The sequence below is a fragment of the Antennarius striatus genome, chromosome 12 (genome assembly GCF_040054535.1).
Source record: "Antennarius striatus isolate MH-2024 chromosome 12, ASM4005453v1, whole genome shotgun sequence".
In the NCBI taxonomy this organism is placed as follows: Eukaryota; Metazoa; Chordata; class Actinopteri; order Lophiiformes; family Antennariidae; genus Antennarius; species Antennarius striatus.
This window is the reverse complement of record NC_090787.1, coordinates 695,701-715,492: the sequence shown is the minus strand read 5'-3', so window position 1 is coordinate 715,492 and position 19,792 is coordinate 695,701. Positions and strand designations below refer to the sequence as shown.

General features: G+C 41.7%; 1 protein-coding gene across 1 annotated transcript; it reads right to left on the bottom strand.

The window, feature by feature from the left end:
• Positions 1-661: 661 nt before the first annotated feature.
• Positions 662-18,831, bottom strand: cavin2a (caveolae associated protein 2a). Its single transcript, XM_068329561.1, has 2 exons — positions 18,091-18,831; positions 662-4,806 (listed from the first exon to the last, which is right to left on the bottom strand). Exons 1-2 carry the CDS (start codon positions 18,637-18,639, stop codon positions 3,952-3,954), a joined length of 1,404 nt encoding a protein of 467 aa, XP_068185662.1. The 5' UTR covers positions 18,640-18,831; the 3' UTR covers positions 662-3,951.
• Positions 18,832-19,792: the final 961 nt, after the last annotated feature.

The following is a 19,792-nucleotide window of genomic DNA, read 5'->3' as shown; positions in this document are numbered from 1 at the left end:
AGCGTGTCAGATTGAGCTATATAAAATGTAAATTTGTGAGTTTTCATTGGAGTGCTACAGGATACATACAGTATATACCATACCAGTATATATGTATAAAAGTACACATGTTAAAAAATATATATACATGTGTGTATAAAAAATATTTATAATTAGTATTACCTTTATTTTTCCATTTGCAGACTTTTCCTGCTATTATAGTCCTGTTCATTTCCCAGTCTTCTGTGAGCTTCAAAAATTAAATTCCATTTAACATGATAGTGTGCTATCATGAGTGTGCGTAATTTATTATCACTGATGTTACTGATACCTGATGGATTGCAAAAAAAAAAGCAGTTAATGTATATTATCCTAAAATGTTTATTGACGTACACAAAAATAAATTCTGAGAAGAAATGCGTACATGTTTACAAGATGCCATAGGAGACAAATATACCATTCCAGTATATATGTAAAAAATACATGTGTGTATAAAAATATTCATAATTCGTCTAACATTTATCTTTCCAATTGCACAGACTTTTCCTGCTATTATAGTCCTGTTCATTTCCCAGTCTTCTGTGAGCTTCAAAAATTAAATTCCATTTAACATTGTAGTGTGGTAATGTGTGTAAGTTATTATCACTTTTTACTTGAGGGATTGCAAAAAAAAAAAGCACAGTTAATGTTTAATGTCATAAATTGTTTATTGATGTACACAATAATAAATTCTGAAAAGAAATGCCTGCATGTTTACAAGATGCTGTGAAGGGAATTTCTTTGGTTTACATGAAAATAATAACTTTGAATGAACGAACACATCCTACCTGACAATACAGGAGATACCTGGTGTTATAACTTTCTTACATAAGCAGCTCACATATGATCCATATTAAACAGATTAAACATTTTTCAAAGGGAGACAGAATTTCACATGCATACAGAAATTTAAACATTAGTACACATATCACCAAAATAACACATTTTCAGGAATATGCAGAAAATACCTCAAAGCCAGTCACAGTTTAACCTCTATAGTACACAGAACATAGACAGAATGTATAACCCTATAGTGTTCAATCCCTTTAGATGATATACAAAGACCAACGAGAGACACGCAGATCTTATCAACATGTATTAATGTCACAAGCTATTTAAAATCAATTATGTTGAATTATTTTACTTCAAGATCCCATTGAATGAAGTGGCAGGTTAACAGAGATCAAAAGGCAGGAAGCATTGAACGGCATTTTGTCAACTGCTGTTGAAATTATGTGGGATATTTCATTTCTCCCATGTTTACGAGACTGCAGTGAAGCATCGGCAGTGGTTTTCTTGCATAGTTAAGATATGAAAAGATGTGGGCCCCCACAATCTGCTCTGGAATCCATTGCTTAATCCTGACTGGAGGGAAAAATGATAGCTGCAGTGGGGTATAGATCAGATAATGGCGCTCTCCACAGTATTTTTAAATTCCACAAATGCATTTAAGGCTTTCACCTTTCTGTCATGCTCTTATTTGCCCAACTCCAAAGCAACTTTTCATCTTCTACAACAACAAAAGCTTTTTTCTATATGTCCCAATTCCTGCACTTACATATCTTCCACTAAAAGGTCTTGCCCAGGAGCCTCTACAATGGCAGATTACCAGTGGCTCTCTTCTCTTTTGCACTATTTCAACATGGAGGCAAAGAGCATGAAAAATGGACAGAGCAGAGTTCATCCATCAACAACAGGGCTGCTCCTCTTCCTTTATTTACTTCCCTGACCCTGTATAGCTCCTGGATCACTGGCACCGGGTAAAACATGCTAAAATTTTTTAGTGAGCCAAGACATTCAATTGATCACCTAGGTTTGCAACAAAAGGACGGACACTTTAAAGTACTTTCAGCATCACTTTCAAACGTGGATATGTCAAATCAAATTTAAAACGTTCTCATTTTTTATGTAGGTGGGTATCAAACCTTGATGATGCCCCATGCCGTTATAGCTGCAGGGAATGCCTTAGAAGAGGGAAAAAACAATAACCCATATTTAATGCTCACTCTTTTCCACAAAAACACAGGAATTTATCCCCCCTGGAGAGCCAAAATTAATGCCAGCTCTTGCAAGGTAAAGGCACTGTAAAATTGTGTGCATGGAGCTAGAAGATTTGGTGATGATGCATAACAATTCTCATGGTAGTGTTAATGTCTTAAACATATGAAACAGTAAACATTTCAAACAAGTCAGTTATGAGTGACTGACTACTTTGAGACACCCAGGTCTCATAGTGGCCAGAAAAAAAATACACGGACACGTTTCCTCTGGAACACACGATCATTTATCATCATTTATAGTGTATACGCTGTAGAAACCTAGAGTAGTGCCTCGTATAGACATATTTCCTGTACATAAACACACTAAGGTGTCCTGCAGAAGACTGAAGGTTTCAAAGGGTAAGTTTATGTGTTACATAAATGTTGTGTCCATTCAACTGTGTATCTGTCTCACCATCTAGAGCAGCTGCTGTCTCACAATGATGTCCTTCATTTGTGTCCTAACTGAACGATCTGCAGTAGCATTCTATGATATTTGTAAGTAATTGTTTGATTTATCTTTCCAGTGAGTGGATTAGTGTGATACTCAGTAACATTCAGATTCAAATGAAATCCAATCTACTTGAGTCAGTGGTTAAAACAAACTTAAAATATGTTAATACACTGCAAGCGGCTGAAGATAGCTCATCAAGATGGGAACAGTGAAACAGTGAGTTCCAGGTGAAAAGACAACCTCAATTGAACATCTGATTTATATCCGTCACTTGAGGTCTCAGCTTTTTCAGGGTCCAAAAAATTTATTTAACTCTAACCTCTAGTTCACAACAAAATACCTTCTTTGATCTTTTTACTCAGAAAACTCAGAGTCTTCGTTCTATCCCCTGTGAAACCTGGCAACACACCCTCTCAACAGGCTGTACCACTTGAGCCAAAGACTTACTATTTTCTCAAAAAAAAAAAAAAAAGCAGACAAAGAACAAAGAAGCTATCCGTCAATGAGGAAAATACCTCCGGGGGCAGACAAACACAGCAGGAGGGAGATACTTGGCCCACCGCCCTGGAGATGTGCTTCTATTGAAGAGGTGGGTACCAGTCAAGGGGAGTGAGTTATGGTGCATTGCTACAATACTTTCTTGGACTACCCTACGATAGGGTTTAGGACACGCTTACACTAGATTCTGGTGTGGACACTGTCACATCTGGTTTCTAAGACACTTTGTGTCCAGGTCTTTAGACTATATTTATGAAAATCAAAGCTGTTAAAGTCAAGGTCGGACTGTTGTGCCTTACCATGCGTTTTATTGTTGTTACAAAGACATAATAGAGGTCAGTGTGGTTCTTTCCTCGAGCAGGCTGCAGAGGTGGTGACAGCAACCAGTTGGAGGCTGTATAAATGGAAATAGCCTAAGAGGTGTTGGGAAAAGACAGGCTGTGATACACTGATGATGTAGCTCCCTCCAGACTTGAAGCAGTTAGCAGGTAACTCAAACAGCAAGAAAAAAAATGAAAATAAAATGTCGTACAACAGAGACATGATACTTTTGTCATGTTACTTATCTTTTTAATCATTTTTAAAGAGCTGCTTGACACATTGGTAAGATATCACACTAGAAGATGGTGCTCTTGTGTTACATGCCTCACTTCTTTTGTATTGAGAAACACCTGTTGGGGTCATTTTAAAACATATTCTGCTCGTGGTTTGCTTAAACAAAGATTGGCTAGAGAAGTGTATTTATGACGGCACCATTAACCTGAAGGGGAAGGGCTTTACTAAGCACAGGGTCTGTTTCTTGTACAGTTGTTTTTCACAAGAACCCAGGCCTGTCTATAATGGAGGGATCATTTCATCCTGGTGGGTGTTAATAAATGTAGAAATTTTAAGAAGGAAAAATATAGGAATGTGAAACTCAAACTAAAACTCAATCAAATCAAATTAAGACACTTGCTCTACAGCAGCTGTCGCTGGTGTTGATTCAACAGGGCTGTTGGGTTTCTCTTGATCTTCCTCCTCTTCTTCCTCTTCAATAACATCTTCGACATTCTCTGGAACTGCCAGGCCAGCGCAGCGATCACCATTTATCTCACACTCAATGACTTGTGCATTTCCATTGATTTCCAGCTCGGCCTTTAAGCTCTCTGGGGTGGAGGGAATCACATTCTGAATTTCCTCAAGAAGACCTTCCTCATTGTGCACCTCAGCCAAGGGAATCTCTCCATCTAAGTTTCCCAGACCAGGAATCTCTACATGGGCCTCTGCCTCAGTTGACCCCAAATCTTGTGCTGGGGCCTCCACATCTCTGACCTTCTTGACATTGAAGGTCATGGGAGACACCTTGAAAGAGGAGCTCTTGGCAGTCGGGCTCTTGGGATGGTTTGGGGTGAGGGTTTTGATGATTTTCTCTCGCTTCTCTGGTGGCACAATCTTAGTGGTGATCTGGTTCATCTTCTTCTCGATGCTCTGACGTGAGAAGGCCTTCTTGAAGCTATCAACCTTCTTCAGGCTGGAGCGCTTGAACCTGTCAGCCCTTCTTTCATATGTGGGGGATATGCCTGAATACATTGCTTCCTCACCCTCCAGCATCATTTCCTCCACTGGGTGTGATGCAAGACTCTCATCCTCGTCTGAGGACAGGTTAATGGACTGAAGAGCGGAATCTTGAGCGTGGCCGATATCAATAGAGCCGCTAATAGATGGAGTAGGATGGGTGGACTCAGCATCATATTGGCTCGGTTGTGGGGTCTTGAGGGAGTCCTTGACAGCCACGGTAGTGGGGATCTCATTGTCTTCCTGTTGGGAAATACAAAAACATACAAAGGTAAGTTAAAAAGGAGCTCATTTAGATCAGTAATGACTGAGCATAATTTCTAAAACTAGAGATTTTGGTATGACAAAAAATTATGTTCAATATTTCTGATTGAAGAGGTTACAATAACAATTACACGTCAAGCTTTATATTTAAAACAACAGCTGGGATAGGCTTCGGCAACCCCCGTGACTCTAAAAAGTAGAAGAAGCAGTTGGGAAGATGAATGAATGAATGAGTTCAAACAACTTGAATAGGGTTCTTGACTAAAGTGGTCGAAATGAGGATAATATAAAGTTCATTTCCAAAAACACAACCACCAATATGGTAAAGTAGAACTTTGTCCACATTTAAAGCATTTGCATGTCAGTGAAGATTCTCATGAAGTCATCCAGGTCATGATAGATATTTATGCTCATCAGAATTGAAGAAACCTCTAAGATGAGGTCCAATTGACTTCATTCAGCACAGAGATCTATGTGATTAATACACTCCACACATCACTCGCTCTGGGTTGCTTTGCTTGCAGCGGCAACTAGTCCCCACTTGCCCCCTCGGACTCCTCCTCAAGACATCTGAGGAATTCCACGTAATCCTCTGCAGGAGTCGCACACTGCTTGTCTGCTATGAGAACATTGATAACCATAAACCAAGTGAGACGCAGAACAATACATTTAATATTTTGGGCTCCAGTCTCTTCCTCCTCTGTCTTCCTTAATGTCTACCACATAATCACATGCATAGAGGCACACTGGATTTATGAGCCGCAGTACATCCCCCCATTCGCTCCCATCCTTACGCACCCAGGTGTAAGTCTATCTGGAAGGTTCAGCTCCAGTGGTGGTAGTGGAGCTATACTTACATGAGATGTTTAACAAAGTGATGCAATTCCTACTACCATCCCCAGTACATGCTCCAATTACATGTCTTCTTCTACATATTTATGCTATGCTCATGAGAGGGACTCTGCATCAGTATGCCTGCACTTCAAAGAATTCATAGCAAGCCCTTGACACATCATACGAGTGCTTAAACCAGCTAAATACCTGTTGACAAAGTGAGCACTACTTCTTTCTCCAGGTGTCTTTACAACATAAAGGACTGGAGAAACCAGATGGCCTTTTGGAATCCAGCCTTCTAACCATTCTTCACTTACCACCAGTGGTGTGCTCTGATGAAAAGGCTGTTGTACCGTATATTACCAGCTCCAGGCCATTTGATCCAATTGTGACATGCTGATAACTCTACTCAACCACCCTACCATCAGGCACTGATGTTAGGGTGCACCCAACCCCAATACCATCCCCAACCACATCCTGTGTGTGGTTGGACATGGGGTTTTAATATAAACAAGTCAGAGACTGCGACATCCCGCGACACCAGTGAATTAAAATTTTTACCCTAACATACTTTGATAATGATCGCAGCAATGAATGCTTAAAAAGGTATAAAAGTGAAAATTTGACCTTGACCAAGTTTTCAAGGTCAAGGTTGTGATCTATTTTTCATCCCCTTGCCTCCCTGAATATAATTCCTTTTGTTTCGTCTTTCTACCTGATATGTGCAAAAAAATGTACAAAAGTTGAAATTTGACCTTGATCTACTTTTCTCAAGGTCAAGGTCTTCATCTCATTGTCATCCCCTTTGCCGCCTGAGTAATGTGCTTTTTGTTTCATCTTTCTATCTGCAACGGTTGTGAACGTATTTGGTGGACAGACGGACGAACACACAAACACTGACAAATACAACACATCACCGCTTCACGGGATGTAAATATACACATCTATATATATATATGTGTATATATATATATATATATATATATATATATATATATATATATATATATATATATATATATATATATATATATAAACATAAACTTTGTTTGCCGTGAAGTAACTCAGGAACACATTCTTTGCATGTGAAGTTTTTTTAAATACCACCAACAACCACTAGAGGTGTGTCATCATCTTTGAAGAGCTGGGACTTTTACAGGGTTTGGAGTTGAAAGCTGAAACGACAAAAGATACCACCTGAGAGAACAGCTCTGACTGTCACAGCCTTTGGTTTAACTGTAATTCCTTTCTTTTATTCTCTCGCTCTCTCTCCTGTCATGCCTGGATGATCTGTATCTGGACGCCCCGGTTTGCTGTCATCCTGCCACACCCACAGGGACTGTAAGGATCTCAACATGTTCATGCAACCTCAGAAAGTCAGAAGTATGTGGGTGATGGCTCTTGTCAGCTTGTCAGTGTACAATCCTAGGCAGCCAGAGTGAAATATTTGACAATAATTAGTGTGAGATAAAGTCAAAGATGAGTAATAAGTAATAATGACCAATCCCAATCAGGAACACCAGCGGACATAGAGACTCTTGACCGTCCTTCTCTTACGGCTCACACTAATCATTTTAAATCACTTGGCACTCTTCAGGTTTCTGGAGACTCAATTCTCACACTTCTACTCCAGTTCAGGCTTGCCAGAGATTTGCCTAAAACATGTTTGATATCATCAGTCTGGGTATTGGAGTGTGTGGGAGGAAGCAGTAGAAATTCAAACACCCTCCAGTGAAAACCGAGCTCTCTAAATGCTTCGCAAGACTCGCAAAAGCAGCAACAGCAGCAGCACAATTGTAAGGCTTGTTGCAAACTCACTCATTACTCATGGTGATAAATACAACCAACCGTCAATTTTAATTGAAGAGTGCTGATCCTAATCTCATGGCAAGTGTCTCAAGTGTTCTCCACCTTCATCTCGCTGTGCTCTAATTTTTGGAAATGGTATTTCTGTGTTTGGCTAACCAAACAGGAAAATGCTGTGAAATTACCATGTCCCCATTTTAACCCCAAACAATCCCAAAAGCATGCTAGAACAACCTAACTTTGTGTCTGTGTACATGTGTGTGTTTGTGTGTGTATTGCAAAAAAATTGGCAGTTTTCTCCTGGGAACTCTGTTAATTAAAGTGCTCTCCAGTCAAGCACTCATTATCTGCCAGAGAACGTGATATGTGAGTGCTGAAGTATCCGTGCACCAACGTGCATTTGCGTGTAGCCACGTAGGACATCAATGGTTGTGAAAGAGGAAACAAAACCATTTAAGAGAGCAAGAGAGCACCATAAGGGAGACGCAATTTACTGAGCAAGAAAAAACAGATAATTCAGTGCAACACCTTTACAGCGCTTCACGCACTTAAACATTTCATTAGCCACTCATGTAATGGAGCTCAAGCTCTCACGTAACCGCCGTATGGAAGAGCTGCCATCGAGTCACAAGCCCTGCAAGGTGTTACTCATTCAGAGCTTATGTAAATGAGGTTCTATTCAAACAGAGGGATCAGGGCGAGGCAGCACCAACACGTCAAAGACTGAGAGGGTGCCAGTGGGCTCGTGTTACTTTGTGTGTGCCTGTTTATAGCATGCATGATAATACTCTATAGTGTTTCTTTATAATTGACTCTCTGTTTGCTGGCAAGTCCGTGTGTGTATGTGTGTGTGTGTGTGTGTGTGTGTGTGTGTGTGTGTGTGTGTGTGTGTATGCATCTAGTGATATGACAAGTCTCGCTGATCCATTTGAACGATGACTTTGAGTCAAGTAAAGGAAACAAAAATGGAGCTGCAGCGCTTCCATTACAGATCAGGGAACAGCTGCACAACAAAGTCCCTTCTCCTCAACCCCTCCACTTTATTAAAATAAAGACGACAGAGTGGGGGGCATGTCAAGGCGTGGCGACATATCCCTGATGTGTTGAGGTTGATCTCATTCTCTGATTGAACATCCCCAATCATTCCACCTTACATTCAGACAGATGTCATTACTACCACCAGTGCCCCATACTGTTAGGTACTTATATGACCAGAAGCAGACTCTGACTGCTTCCCCGTTTATTCATCCATCTTGTTTCCATTCCTTTTTTTTTAGCTATGATATCTCAACAACTGGAGGAGAAGGAAATAGAGCACAAACAAAGTCCTACATTCCAGTTTGATTAAAATATATGTAATGACTAAACCCACACAGCTCCACCTTGGTACAAGATATCAGTAATGTATGATTAACAAAACGGGTCAAACGTCTCGCAATATTAGAGGCATTCATGGACCCATTCTTTTATCTGGCCTCACAGTAAAATTTGACGGCACATGCCCCATCCTGTCACCGATTTTGTAATAATCTGCAGAGCAGTTTCATTGCATTTATTTATTGATTCAGTTAATTTTTTCTTTCCAGACAGCAGACTTGACCTTCATCAGTGTCTGAACATCAGCAACAACATCCGAAGGCTTGACGGGTAGAAGCCATTGGCTTGTAAAGTTCCCGTCCCCTAAACCAACAACATCTCTCTCATTACAACACATTGTCAACCAAATTCACACGTTGCATGTTACATTTCAGTTTTTTATATTTTGGTGCATAGTTGTTTTAAATTGTCCATTCAGTCCAATAGGCGTGCATCTTTGCACACGTCTATCAGTTCTTGAGAAGAGTCCAAATCATGTTAATGTTCTTCTTGTAGTCCCTTGCGAGTGGTGTTTCTGGGCAATTTTGTGGTTTCAGTGTAGTAGCCATAACATCTAGCATATGCTGACTATTAATCTGGCTATCGCTCAACGTCTCAGGTGCTGCACTAAGGTTACAGTGACATTTTTCACAGCCATGACACATGAAGTTTAATTCGCCATAACAATGTAAGACTTGAACCATCTTTTGTGTCAGAAATATAACCTTGCAAAATCATGTTTTTAAAACCTTTTTAAAGGCAGAAAGAGTTCCCACACTCCTAACTTCGTTATCCAGTTTGTTCCAGAGTTTGACGCCAGTGAACGATAATGAACATATTCTTCATGTTGTTCTTGCTTTCTTCTGTAAAAATGTGTTTCCTCTCAAATGGTAATTGGATTCATTAATTTGTATTTGTGATTTTATATTTTGTGGTAAATAGTTATTGGCTGCTTGATACATAAGTTGTACAGTCTTATAGTTTACGATTTCATGTATTTTCAGTAATTTAGATTTAATAAATAATTGATTTGTATGAGCTCTATAAAGTTCATTGTGAATAATTCTTATGGCTCTTTTCTGGATCAGAAATAAAGGTTGTGAGCGACTTTTATATGTATTTCCCCATACTTCAGCACAGTAGTTAAAATAGGGCAGAAGTAATGCACAATAAATGATCTAAAGTGCCTTCTGATTTAGTAGTTCTTGAGTTTTCCAGAGTATGGATGCATTTGCTCCAATCCCAATTTTTCTACCAAAATTCAATATCCGAGTGGGTGTAAACAATAGAAAGGTATGGTTAAAAAAAGCAAGTGGGGAATGCTTTATAAAAAAAAAGAGATGAAATTCCAATCAGCCTTTCTATCGTTCTCATACTTTAACATGCTACCATGCTAAACTAAATAAACACTAGAGCTGCCTGCTGCTAAACAATAACGATCTTGTCCTTGTTCCACACCAGCTTGATTGCATCAACCTGTCTGATAAACTGCAGATACAGTGACAACTTAAACAACTCATACGTCAGAACATTCAGGGGTAAAACTAGACACAGCCCTGCTGATTTAATGCCACATGAACCACAATAGCATCTGTAATCCACACAACCACTTCTTTTCCTGACCCATCAGACGATGACGGGACGTTTTCTTAATCCCAGCAGGCGGGGTTAGTACAGGTGTGTTGGAACAGTAAGTCAAGTGCTTCTGGAGGACTGCACCATGAGAGGGTAGCCCATTGCCACCACACACAAACATAAATGAAAACATTTGCCAATGAAAATCCCCTGTAAGTACTGTCAGAATGACAGATGAGAGACTTTGTTGGACTAGAAACAGGAGGAAGCAGAGAACAGTTTCTGTTTCCTTAAACCTTGTGACCATTTGTTGCTTCTAAGTGAATGGTAATGCTTTTGAGCAGCACATTTCATTCTTCCTTCCCTCGCAAACCGAGGAAGTTATGATGCTTGCATTAAATTCATTTCCATATTTCCATATTGATCTTGGGCTCATTCTGTGGGTGTGATTTGTATCAGATGAGGGTTTCATGGGGCATAACCACAAAAACTGCCCCGTCTTTTTCATTTTTTTTTTTCATAAAACTCTCTGCACACGTTTGTTTGCTTTTTGACATTATGGGAGCTGAAAGAATTGGATGTTTTTGCTTTCTAAATTGGAAAATAACATCCGCTGTCCTGAAGATTTCATGCTTGTTTCCTTAAATTTGTTAAACTCTTTATCTGTGACCTACCTGCAGTCAAAATGTCCAAGCAAACGGCTTATACTGCCATCACTGCACTCTTAGAAACACACACATGCACACACATTCTGCACTGTTACCACATTCTTGACTTTACACAGATGAAAGTTGTTTTACAGTATACCCAGCCTGGTGAACAACATCACATCCCCACTGACCATTTCCCTGTGCATGATGAGCCATCTGTGATCAGAGGAAGTAGGGAGGAAAGGAAGGAAAAGAAATGGAATCTGCACTGTGTCAACAGATGGTACAACCACATAAACTCATAGTCTGTATGTACTCTGCGATTGTCTCATATTTACAAATGTACTGTACATTGAAATACTTAACAATGAGCTACTTTCAACATTAGAGTGTGCTCCAGCCAATTTCTAATCATTCTTGCCTCATACTCAGCTTTGCAAAACAAGTTAGGGCATTCTTTCCCATCTCCACCTCTCCCATGTAGGCCTCACCAAATGAAAACACGACATGTTTAATGGCCTTGCAAGCTTGCATAATCACACGAAACAATAACCAATTCAGGCCTTATGTCATGCTGACGAGCAGGTGGAATGGAGATTGTGTGAGTCTGGAGAGACGGCCATTATTCCTGCTGACATAATTGATGATGTTAGATGTCTGAAAGAACCTCTTCCCACAACCCATAATTCATAGGGCAGTGGTGTGTGTACTGTGGATGACGACATGTTCCATATTGTGGAGTACATGCTCATGATTAATTTCATACATAGTGTAATACACATTATAATAGGATTATGGTTGACTGCACCAATGTGCTCCTTATCATACAATACACATCTTCTCCATCCCTGTTCCTCTCCACTATCTTCTGTAAGGTGGGATGAATTATTAATGTTTTCGCATTTTCTTTTACATTTAGAGTTCATATTTTCTCATTTTTCTTGACTTATCTCCTTCATGTTTTTTGACAAACTTTTCTATGGTCCACTTTTAAACATCACTGCGGTACAACTCCGCAACTGTTCCTATCAGAACCATTGTTTGATAAAGGCTGTGCAGAGATACCGTGAGCGTTTTTGATTAGGCTACCAACAATTGTCAGAGTGTTTAGCCAATATGGAGGTCAGAGGGCATGAAAATCCACAGTGATGCCAGGAATTCATCATGTTATCTCAAGACATGTTGTATTTTAGAGGTTTTGCATAAATGCAGAGAAATAAGAATGATGAGAACCAGCACGGCCATTGTTCTCCCTTTTCCTGCTGTGGATGTTGTGGCCTTGGCAAGTGGATTGGACAGATAGTTTGGTTTGAAACATGAAAAAGGAGCAGGTACAGACACGTAGTTGCAGTGCTGAGGTCTAAAATAAGGATGCCAGAAAATAAGGATGGCGATGGGAGTCAAAAGAGGATATCTGGTTTCATTCTTTTCGAATGCAAGACCTTGACATTTTTTGGAGGAATACCAGCACAAAAACTCAGAGTAGTGTTTCCTTAACCACGTCGATAACTCTCTGCAAACCTTTGTAAGCATGAAAAGGGATTCTCAAAAGAGTAAGAGCAAAGTTGTCAAAGCAAAGAAGCACTTGTGAGTAGAAGTGAGAAATGAAGAGGTCAATGTCCTTGTCAATCCCTGTGGCTATATAAGAACTGCACTATGCACTCCTGGCTGTTTAATAGAAAAATGTGCAGTACATCATGAGAAGCGCTGGCAGACTTATTGTAATTTTCTGAGGCACTTTCACCTTTATCTTTGCTCACACCGCTTTCGTGCATTGTCCATATTTCTTTGTAAAGACCTCAGGGGATAACTTGGATCCAATTATACCTGAATCTTTTCATTTCATGGCAAAAACAGCCTTACTGAAACATGCTTTTCATGTCAGTAGTCATATGATGCAGGGTTAGTGATAGTTTTGAACACGAACACTGTCCTGTTGTCGTAAAGCTGTTACCGCTGGATGCAAACATGTGAATGTGAAGTTGCAGCATTGCCTTTGCACCTGACAGTGACAAAATTGGGCAGACTTGTCAAACCTGATTGTGACAACAAACAAAGAAGCAAGTGGTGAAGGTAATACTTTCCCATGTACATGCATGTCTTTTCACCAAGGGAGTGTTATACTCCACAGGAAAAGACCACTTTTGTCACTTTGTCTTTTTCCCATCTGCCAAGTAATTTTGTCCATATATTGATTTCTCTTGTCTACTGCACTTTTGCCCTCTTGGTTTTCTGTTGTTCTTTCATTCCAAGTTATCTGAGGAATGAATCCCAGAGGCAAAATGTGAATGATAACGAAGCAAGAAGCCATGCTCTAACCAAACATCGATGTTCATTTAGAAAAATACCATAAAGGGTTCACGGTTTTGCAATTTGGAGTCTTGATATGATTTTTGGAGAGATTCTTTTTTTTTTGTGATTGTTGATCTCTGTCAAGTGTTTCAGTGGTGTGTTCCAGACCGCCACCAAGCACCATACCAGAGCACTGAGCTAAATAATACACGACTGAAGTGTCAAAGGCATCCCATACTAGTTTGACAGGTATCTTTAAACTGGAAGCCTCACTCTGCTATACTCAGTTTCACTTTCAGGTATTGACTTTTCAGAATGTAATTTTTCATTCAATTTCTCATCTCGAATCAATGTGTCTCCAATAATATGTAATAAAACTCAAGAAGGACGTTTTTATGCATATAACATTCACCTACTTCTTACTTTGAACTAAATGACCCTTTAGAATATGGTCAACAGTCAGTCTCATCAAAATAGGGCTGTTCTTCTTGGAGATACAAGGCAGCAAAGCCACATACTTGTGTTTAAACACATGTATGTGGCATACATGAGCATAGATTCCATAGATTTGCCTTTTCCCAAACAACCAATCAGAGTGACTTCTCTTTCCAAAGGCCATTCAGCAATCTCAGTGAGGGTAGACGTCAGAACAGACGCCCATTGGCCTGGATGGTCAAAGCCCAAACATGTCTTGAGTCCATCTCTCTGAACTTTTATCTAACCGCAGACAGGAAATAAGGAAGTACATCTTTTGAAACCTTAAAGCAAAATAAGACTGCTGGGATTTGTAACTGTAAAATAATTCCTAAATTTAAAATCATAAGCCCTTACACTTCTTACAAATGTTGACTAAATTTAGCAAAAATAAACACTTTTTCCCATTTAGTTGAAGGTACTGAAGCGTTTCTGAATTTGTTCTAATTAATCCAAATTGTCTCAGTGGCATCAGTTGTGTTAGTCACATTATGTAGTTTTCTGACATCGAGTTAACCGTTTTGTTCTTTTATGTGGGCTGAAGCTCAATCTGAACTGTAACAGCTAGCACTGCTTTGGGCTATGCACTGGTGTAATATATCACCTGGTCCAGGGATGCACAAAACAAATCCCAGCTGTAGCCTAAAGCCAGTGGCCTGCACCAACCTGCGTAGATGGATCTGATTTTACAATTGAGGATTCTGCACAGAACACACGCAACTGTAATTACACTAAAGCACTCCGAGCATTTATTGTTTGAAAAGAGCCTAGTGAATAAATGCTCTTTATTGAAGCTCAACTCCCTACTGCAACACTCGCCTTCTTCTTTCTTTCTTTGACTTACAGGGCTTCTCTGGTGGTTAACTTGTGTCGTGTTTGATTTGCAGGCATTGAAAAAAAAAAAGAAGAGACAAATTAGAGCACAACTTAGAGTTTTGTGCCATTAAACTAGAGGTATCAGCTCGAACCGACGCTGAGATTCAGTAGTATGAGCTCCATCTTAGAGAAACAACATTGTCTACATTTACAGCCTTTTCTTCCTGCTGCTGAAAAAAATGATAAAAGTCAATATATTTAACATAAAACAACACTTCAAATGAGTGATTTTAAGTTTTTAGTATTGATAAACATTAATTGTACAGAGAACTGATGTCATCACAGCCTCTACCGCTCAGCATCTGCATGCCAAATCTTGTCGCAGTCATTGTGTTTAGCTTGGCTGCAGAACTTGTTTTTCTTACCTTGCAATGTCAAATGAATGTTTTTTGATAGCTTGTTCAATGTGGCACTGGGTTTAACTTGTTTGTTAAGGTGAAGTTCCACTGTAAAATAAACCCACTAAAGGACATTAAGATGTACTTGTGGCAAATAGTAGAAAGACTCTCTGCGATTATCAAATGAAAGTCATTACCAAACACTGGACACTGGAATCTCACACGGCTGGGAGTAGTATTCGTTTGTGTGTGTGAGAGAAAAGGCCGAGTGAGGGGAGGGCCATAAGACGACAGGAAAGACACTGGTGCACAAAGACAAACAAACAATAATCAGCAGTAATTAAGTCCTCATTAGTACTTGTTATGCACAGGAATGCAACAGAGCAGCGTCATTTCTGACCAGACAGCAGCCAAATCATTGGAGCTGCTTTTCACCCCTCCTCTGTGCAACTGTGGGCGATTACCCAGAAACTCTATTTGTTTCCACCTCAACTGGCACGTACAGAGTGATGAGTGTTCTGGATCAATTTTGTCAAGCAGGGGAGAGGAGGACGAGGGCCCCCTCAGCCAATCGCCACAGGGCTGGTATCGAGAATTCAGCTCTTGGGAGCCCAACAAATGCGCTTTATCAAAGAGTCGCGTGAGGCGGGGAACATGTGCTTTCAAGCATTTTCAGGGAATCAGGACAGGTGGCTCACGCAAAGAGAAAAACATGCCCACATGGACATTGGAGGTTGTATAAAAACGAAAGGCATCATAAACTCATAGATCGAGCACAACGTGAGGGTGATGTGAAGCAGAAAGTGATGGACAGAACGGGAGCCAACACCAGCTCAGGGAAGACAAGGAACAAGGGCTGCACTTAGGTCTTTATTTCCCGCTCCCCTCAGGCGTGCCAAGTCTCATTTAGCAGCACTGTAACCTCATATACCTGACCCAACGGATCAGCATAGCGTCCAATGGGCAAGCTGCACACAAACACATGCTGCAAAGATCCCCCCCCTCCCGCCACTAGAGCATACCTGGATCTGCTTCTCCCCACCCATTAATTTCCATCTCCCTGTATGACTAGAGGGAGAAAATCAGCACAAGGCAGATCTAGACGTTTACCTGGAGCCTGTGAACAGCAGCCACAGCTAAACGCTCACATTACTGATTTAACACATTAACAGGAGAGAGGGAAAGGAATACATGGATTGTGGTCGGAAAACGTAACAGGAAAAATCCACTCGCTTTAAAGCAACAGCACACACCCATGGAGCAAATAGAGAGCCACTAATCGATCAGCAGAGCCGCCTTGAATTCACTGTTAGGTCTTGGCACCTGTTGCATTGGAACAACGGAGCCTCAGTACCTGGGAAACCAGATAACAACGGTGGTTAAGAGCTCTCAGAGGTCCAGCCTGTGTCAACAATGCCCCCCCCCCCCTTTTGCTGTCTGGGCACACACACACACACACACACACACACACACACACACACACACACACACACACACACACACACACATACACACAAACACATTAAAACACACACACTTATTCATGCACACGCTATACTCAGAGAGCGTGAAGAGATCAGGATTCTTTTTTTTTGTCTCTGTTTTTATTAACACAGAACGACTCCAGGTTACAGTTAGGGCCCGTCTCGTGTGAAAAAACGACGTTCTGAAGGACCTTCATACCTTGGATAAGTAAGAAATGGGTTACATAAGGATTCACCAGAGAATATTGTGAAGTGTATTACTTATTTTTGAGCCCAAGTAGAGCTTTACCTTCACAGGTGTGGTAGAGTAGTTGAAGTCAATCCACCTAAAGCTGCCTGCCTGTCTGACGTATGACTGTAGGGTGTAACCAGATCTAGTCACAGTCAGGGGCTGAGTCCTCCTCTATTATCCAATCGCTTCATTCCCAGACACACCCTTCTTCATCTCTCTCTCTTTCACACACACACACACACACACACACACACACACACACACACACACACACACACACACACACACACACACACACACACACACACACACACACACAACCAAAGACAGCATGAGCAGAAAAGGTTTACAAGCGTGTGTAGGACATTGAGATCCTAACCTCCATTTAGAAACCAAACCATCGTCAACACTTTTATATAATGTGTACTTGACTTATTAGAGCTGAATGCTCATCCATTAATGATGACTCGCCGTAAAGCGGATCACCTTTCACATCCAAACACACCCACTTCTACAGTCAGTCAAATACAAATAGGGCTTGTGCTTACACATACAAAGAGTCCTCTGGAATAGTTACTGATGCAAATAGATTTCATTAACATATTAAATGTTAAAATGTCACATGCTTTAACCCAAAAAGGTGGAGTCATTGGTGGACCATTCACAGTTGCTGTTGGAACTCACACAGGCCCCTCAGCCCTGGATTCACATCAAATTGCAAAGTATTCTTTTCTAGTCTCAAAAATCCGTTGGGTTGTTTTTGCATAATACCGCGAACACCCCAAACCCACACCCACCCTTTAAAAAAATGACAAAGGGGAAACTAGGGCAATCAGACCATGGTGCGTCTGTCAAGCCAATATTGAAATCCAATATTGGCCTCTGATTGGCTGTTGCGACAGATTCAATCCTTCAGAACTACATTAGAAACATGATCGACGTCTCCAGCCAATCAGAAACGAGGTTGGGTGGGTCATAGCGTCACCACAGTGGGGTCCCTTATGAAAAAACATCCTGTATCCATACCATCTTTGGGACAGGCCTCAAAATTGAATCACCTGTTCTCCACCCCTGGACCCACAATTTTTTTCCCCACAAAATTGAGATGCTGTTTGTTCTGTGGTTTTTGATTAACAAACAAACAAACAGAACCAGTCACATGATTCCCAGATGGAGGTAAAAATGACCTTTGTGGAGGACAGTAATATGACGTCTCAAGCCAAACACAACAACCCCGATGAGATCTCCCCACCTCCTGTTTAAGATCCCTACTGGATCACTATTACATTGACTTTAGAGGTATATTAAAGCACCTTTGGGGGCGCTGCTACGAATGAACCCCTCACCTGGAAGATGAGCACTTTAAAGTGGTTCCTCTTCAGCAGGTGGCTGTGGTTGGCCTCCAGCTTCTTCACCTGGACACCCTGTTTGTCCAGGCGCTCCCTCACCTCCTTCAGGTGCAGGCTGACTTTGCGGGAGCGCTCCAGCAGCTTGCTGACGCAGTTGGAGGTGCCGACGTGGGTCTTGGACAGGCGCGTCACGTCACCCTGGACGCCCCGCACAGCTCCCTCCAGGTCGGCTTGCCGTTGCTCCATCCGCTGCTGGTTGTCCTGCACCGCCTCCAGCATGTTCACCAGCTTGTCGAGCAGCGCCACCACGGTGATGGCGCTCACCTGGGTAGGGCTGCCCGGGACAGGCGCGGTCGGGCTGGTCGGGCTTTTGAAGCCCAGCCGGGAGAGGGTGCCGGTCGGGGTCGGGGAGGACGGGGCGGACGACGGGGTGAAGCTCGGGGTGAGGAGCTCGGGCTCCGGCGCGGCATCGGGCTGCTGCTGCGCGATGGCCCGGCTGCTGCTGGAGGCGCTGCCGGCCTCGGCGCGGGTCGCGTCTTCTTCCATGGGTCTCAGGTGCTCGAACGTCCCGGGTCACTGGAGCGGCTCACCTGAACAGACGGGACGGGTCGACTGGGTTCCCGCTGCTGGCACTGGTTGCTCCGATCGACTGGCGGGTTTACCTCCAAGACTTTCATTCGGCACACACGCCCCTGTCTGTGCGCGCACACGCACACACACACACACACACACGCACACATGCACACTCAAACACACACTTTTGAACTTTCAAAACACCTCCCCTGCAAGCCAAAAGGGAGGGGCGTGGTTGTTATGGAAACCGTGCATGCCTAGCCCTATTTACAGAATAGAGGGTTGAGGTGGTGTGTGTGTGTGTGTGTGTGTGTGTGTGTGTGTGTGTGTGTGTGTGTGTGTGTGTGTGTGTGTGTGTGTGTGTGTGTGTGTGTGTGTGTGTGTGAGTCCTTCCTGATTTTTCCACTTTGTCGTGTGACTACCAACAGTTTCATGTTGTACTTCCACGCCTGCATTTGTAAAAAACAACCAACCAAACATGTGTGACTGCTGTCTTTGTGTTCTGTGTGGTTTTCACACTGTGTGTCTGGAGTCTCTTTTGTTGTACCTAATTACACACCACTGGAAAACATCACTGTGTGCTGTAAGTGTTTTAGACAAGCAGAGAGAACTCTCATGTGTTTCAGGACCATGGCTGAATTCTGTCCGCTGAGATGAATCCTGGAGCATATCTTCTATAGGCAAACCGTGTGTGTGTGTGTGTGTGTGTGTGTGTGTGTGTGTGTGTGTGTGTGTGTGTGTGTTCCCCTCTGGGAGCCTCCTTCCTCTCTCCCTTCTTGTTTTTCAGCTCGGTGTCATGGCGTGGGGCAGACTGACATGGAAATGTGGAAATCCCTGATTCAACAATGAGCTCATCTGTGCCCTGACATGAATCTCTGGCTGATCTCAATCGTTCTCTCTGTCGTCAAATATTTGATTCAGAGACTTTCTCTATAAAATGTTTTATATCTGAGCTGTGTAAAGGGTATGGGTTGGAAAAATCATTATGGGATGTACGTTTCATAAAGAACTCCAGTGATTGACTCCCCTGCAGAAAAACCTTAACTATGATAAGAATCTCATGCATCAGTTCAGACCATGGAAGCATTCGAGACAACACCTGGGTTTTATTGAATTTTGCCTGATA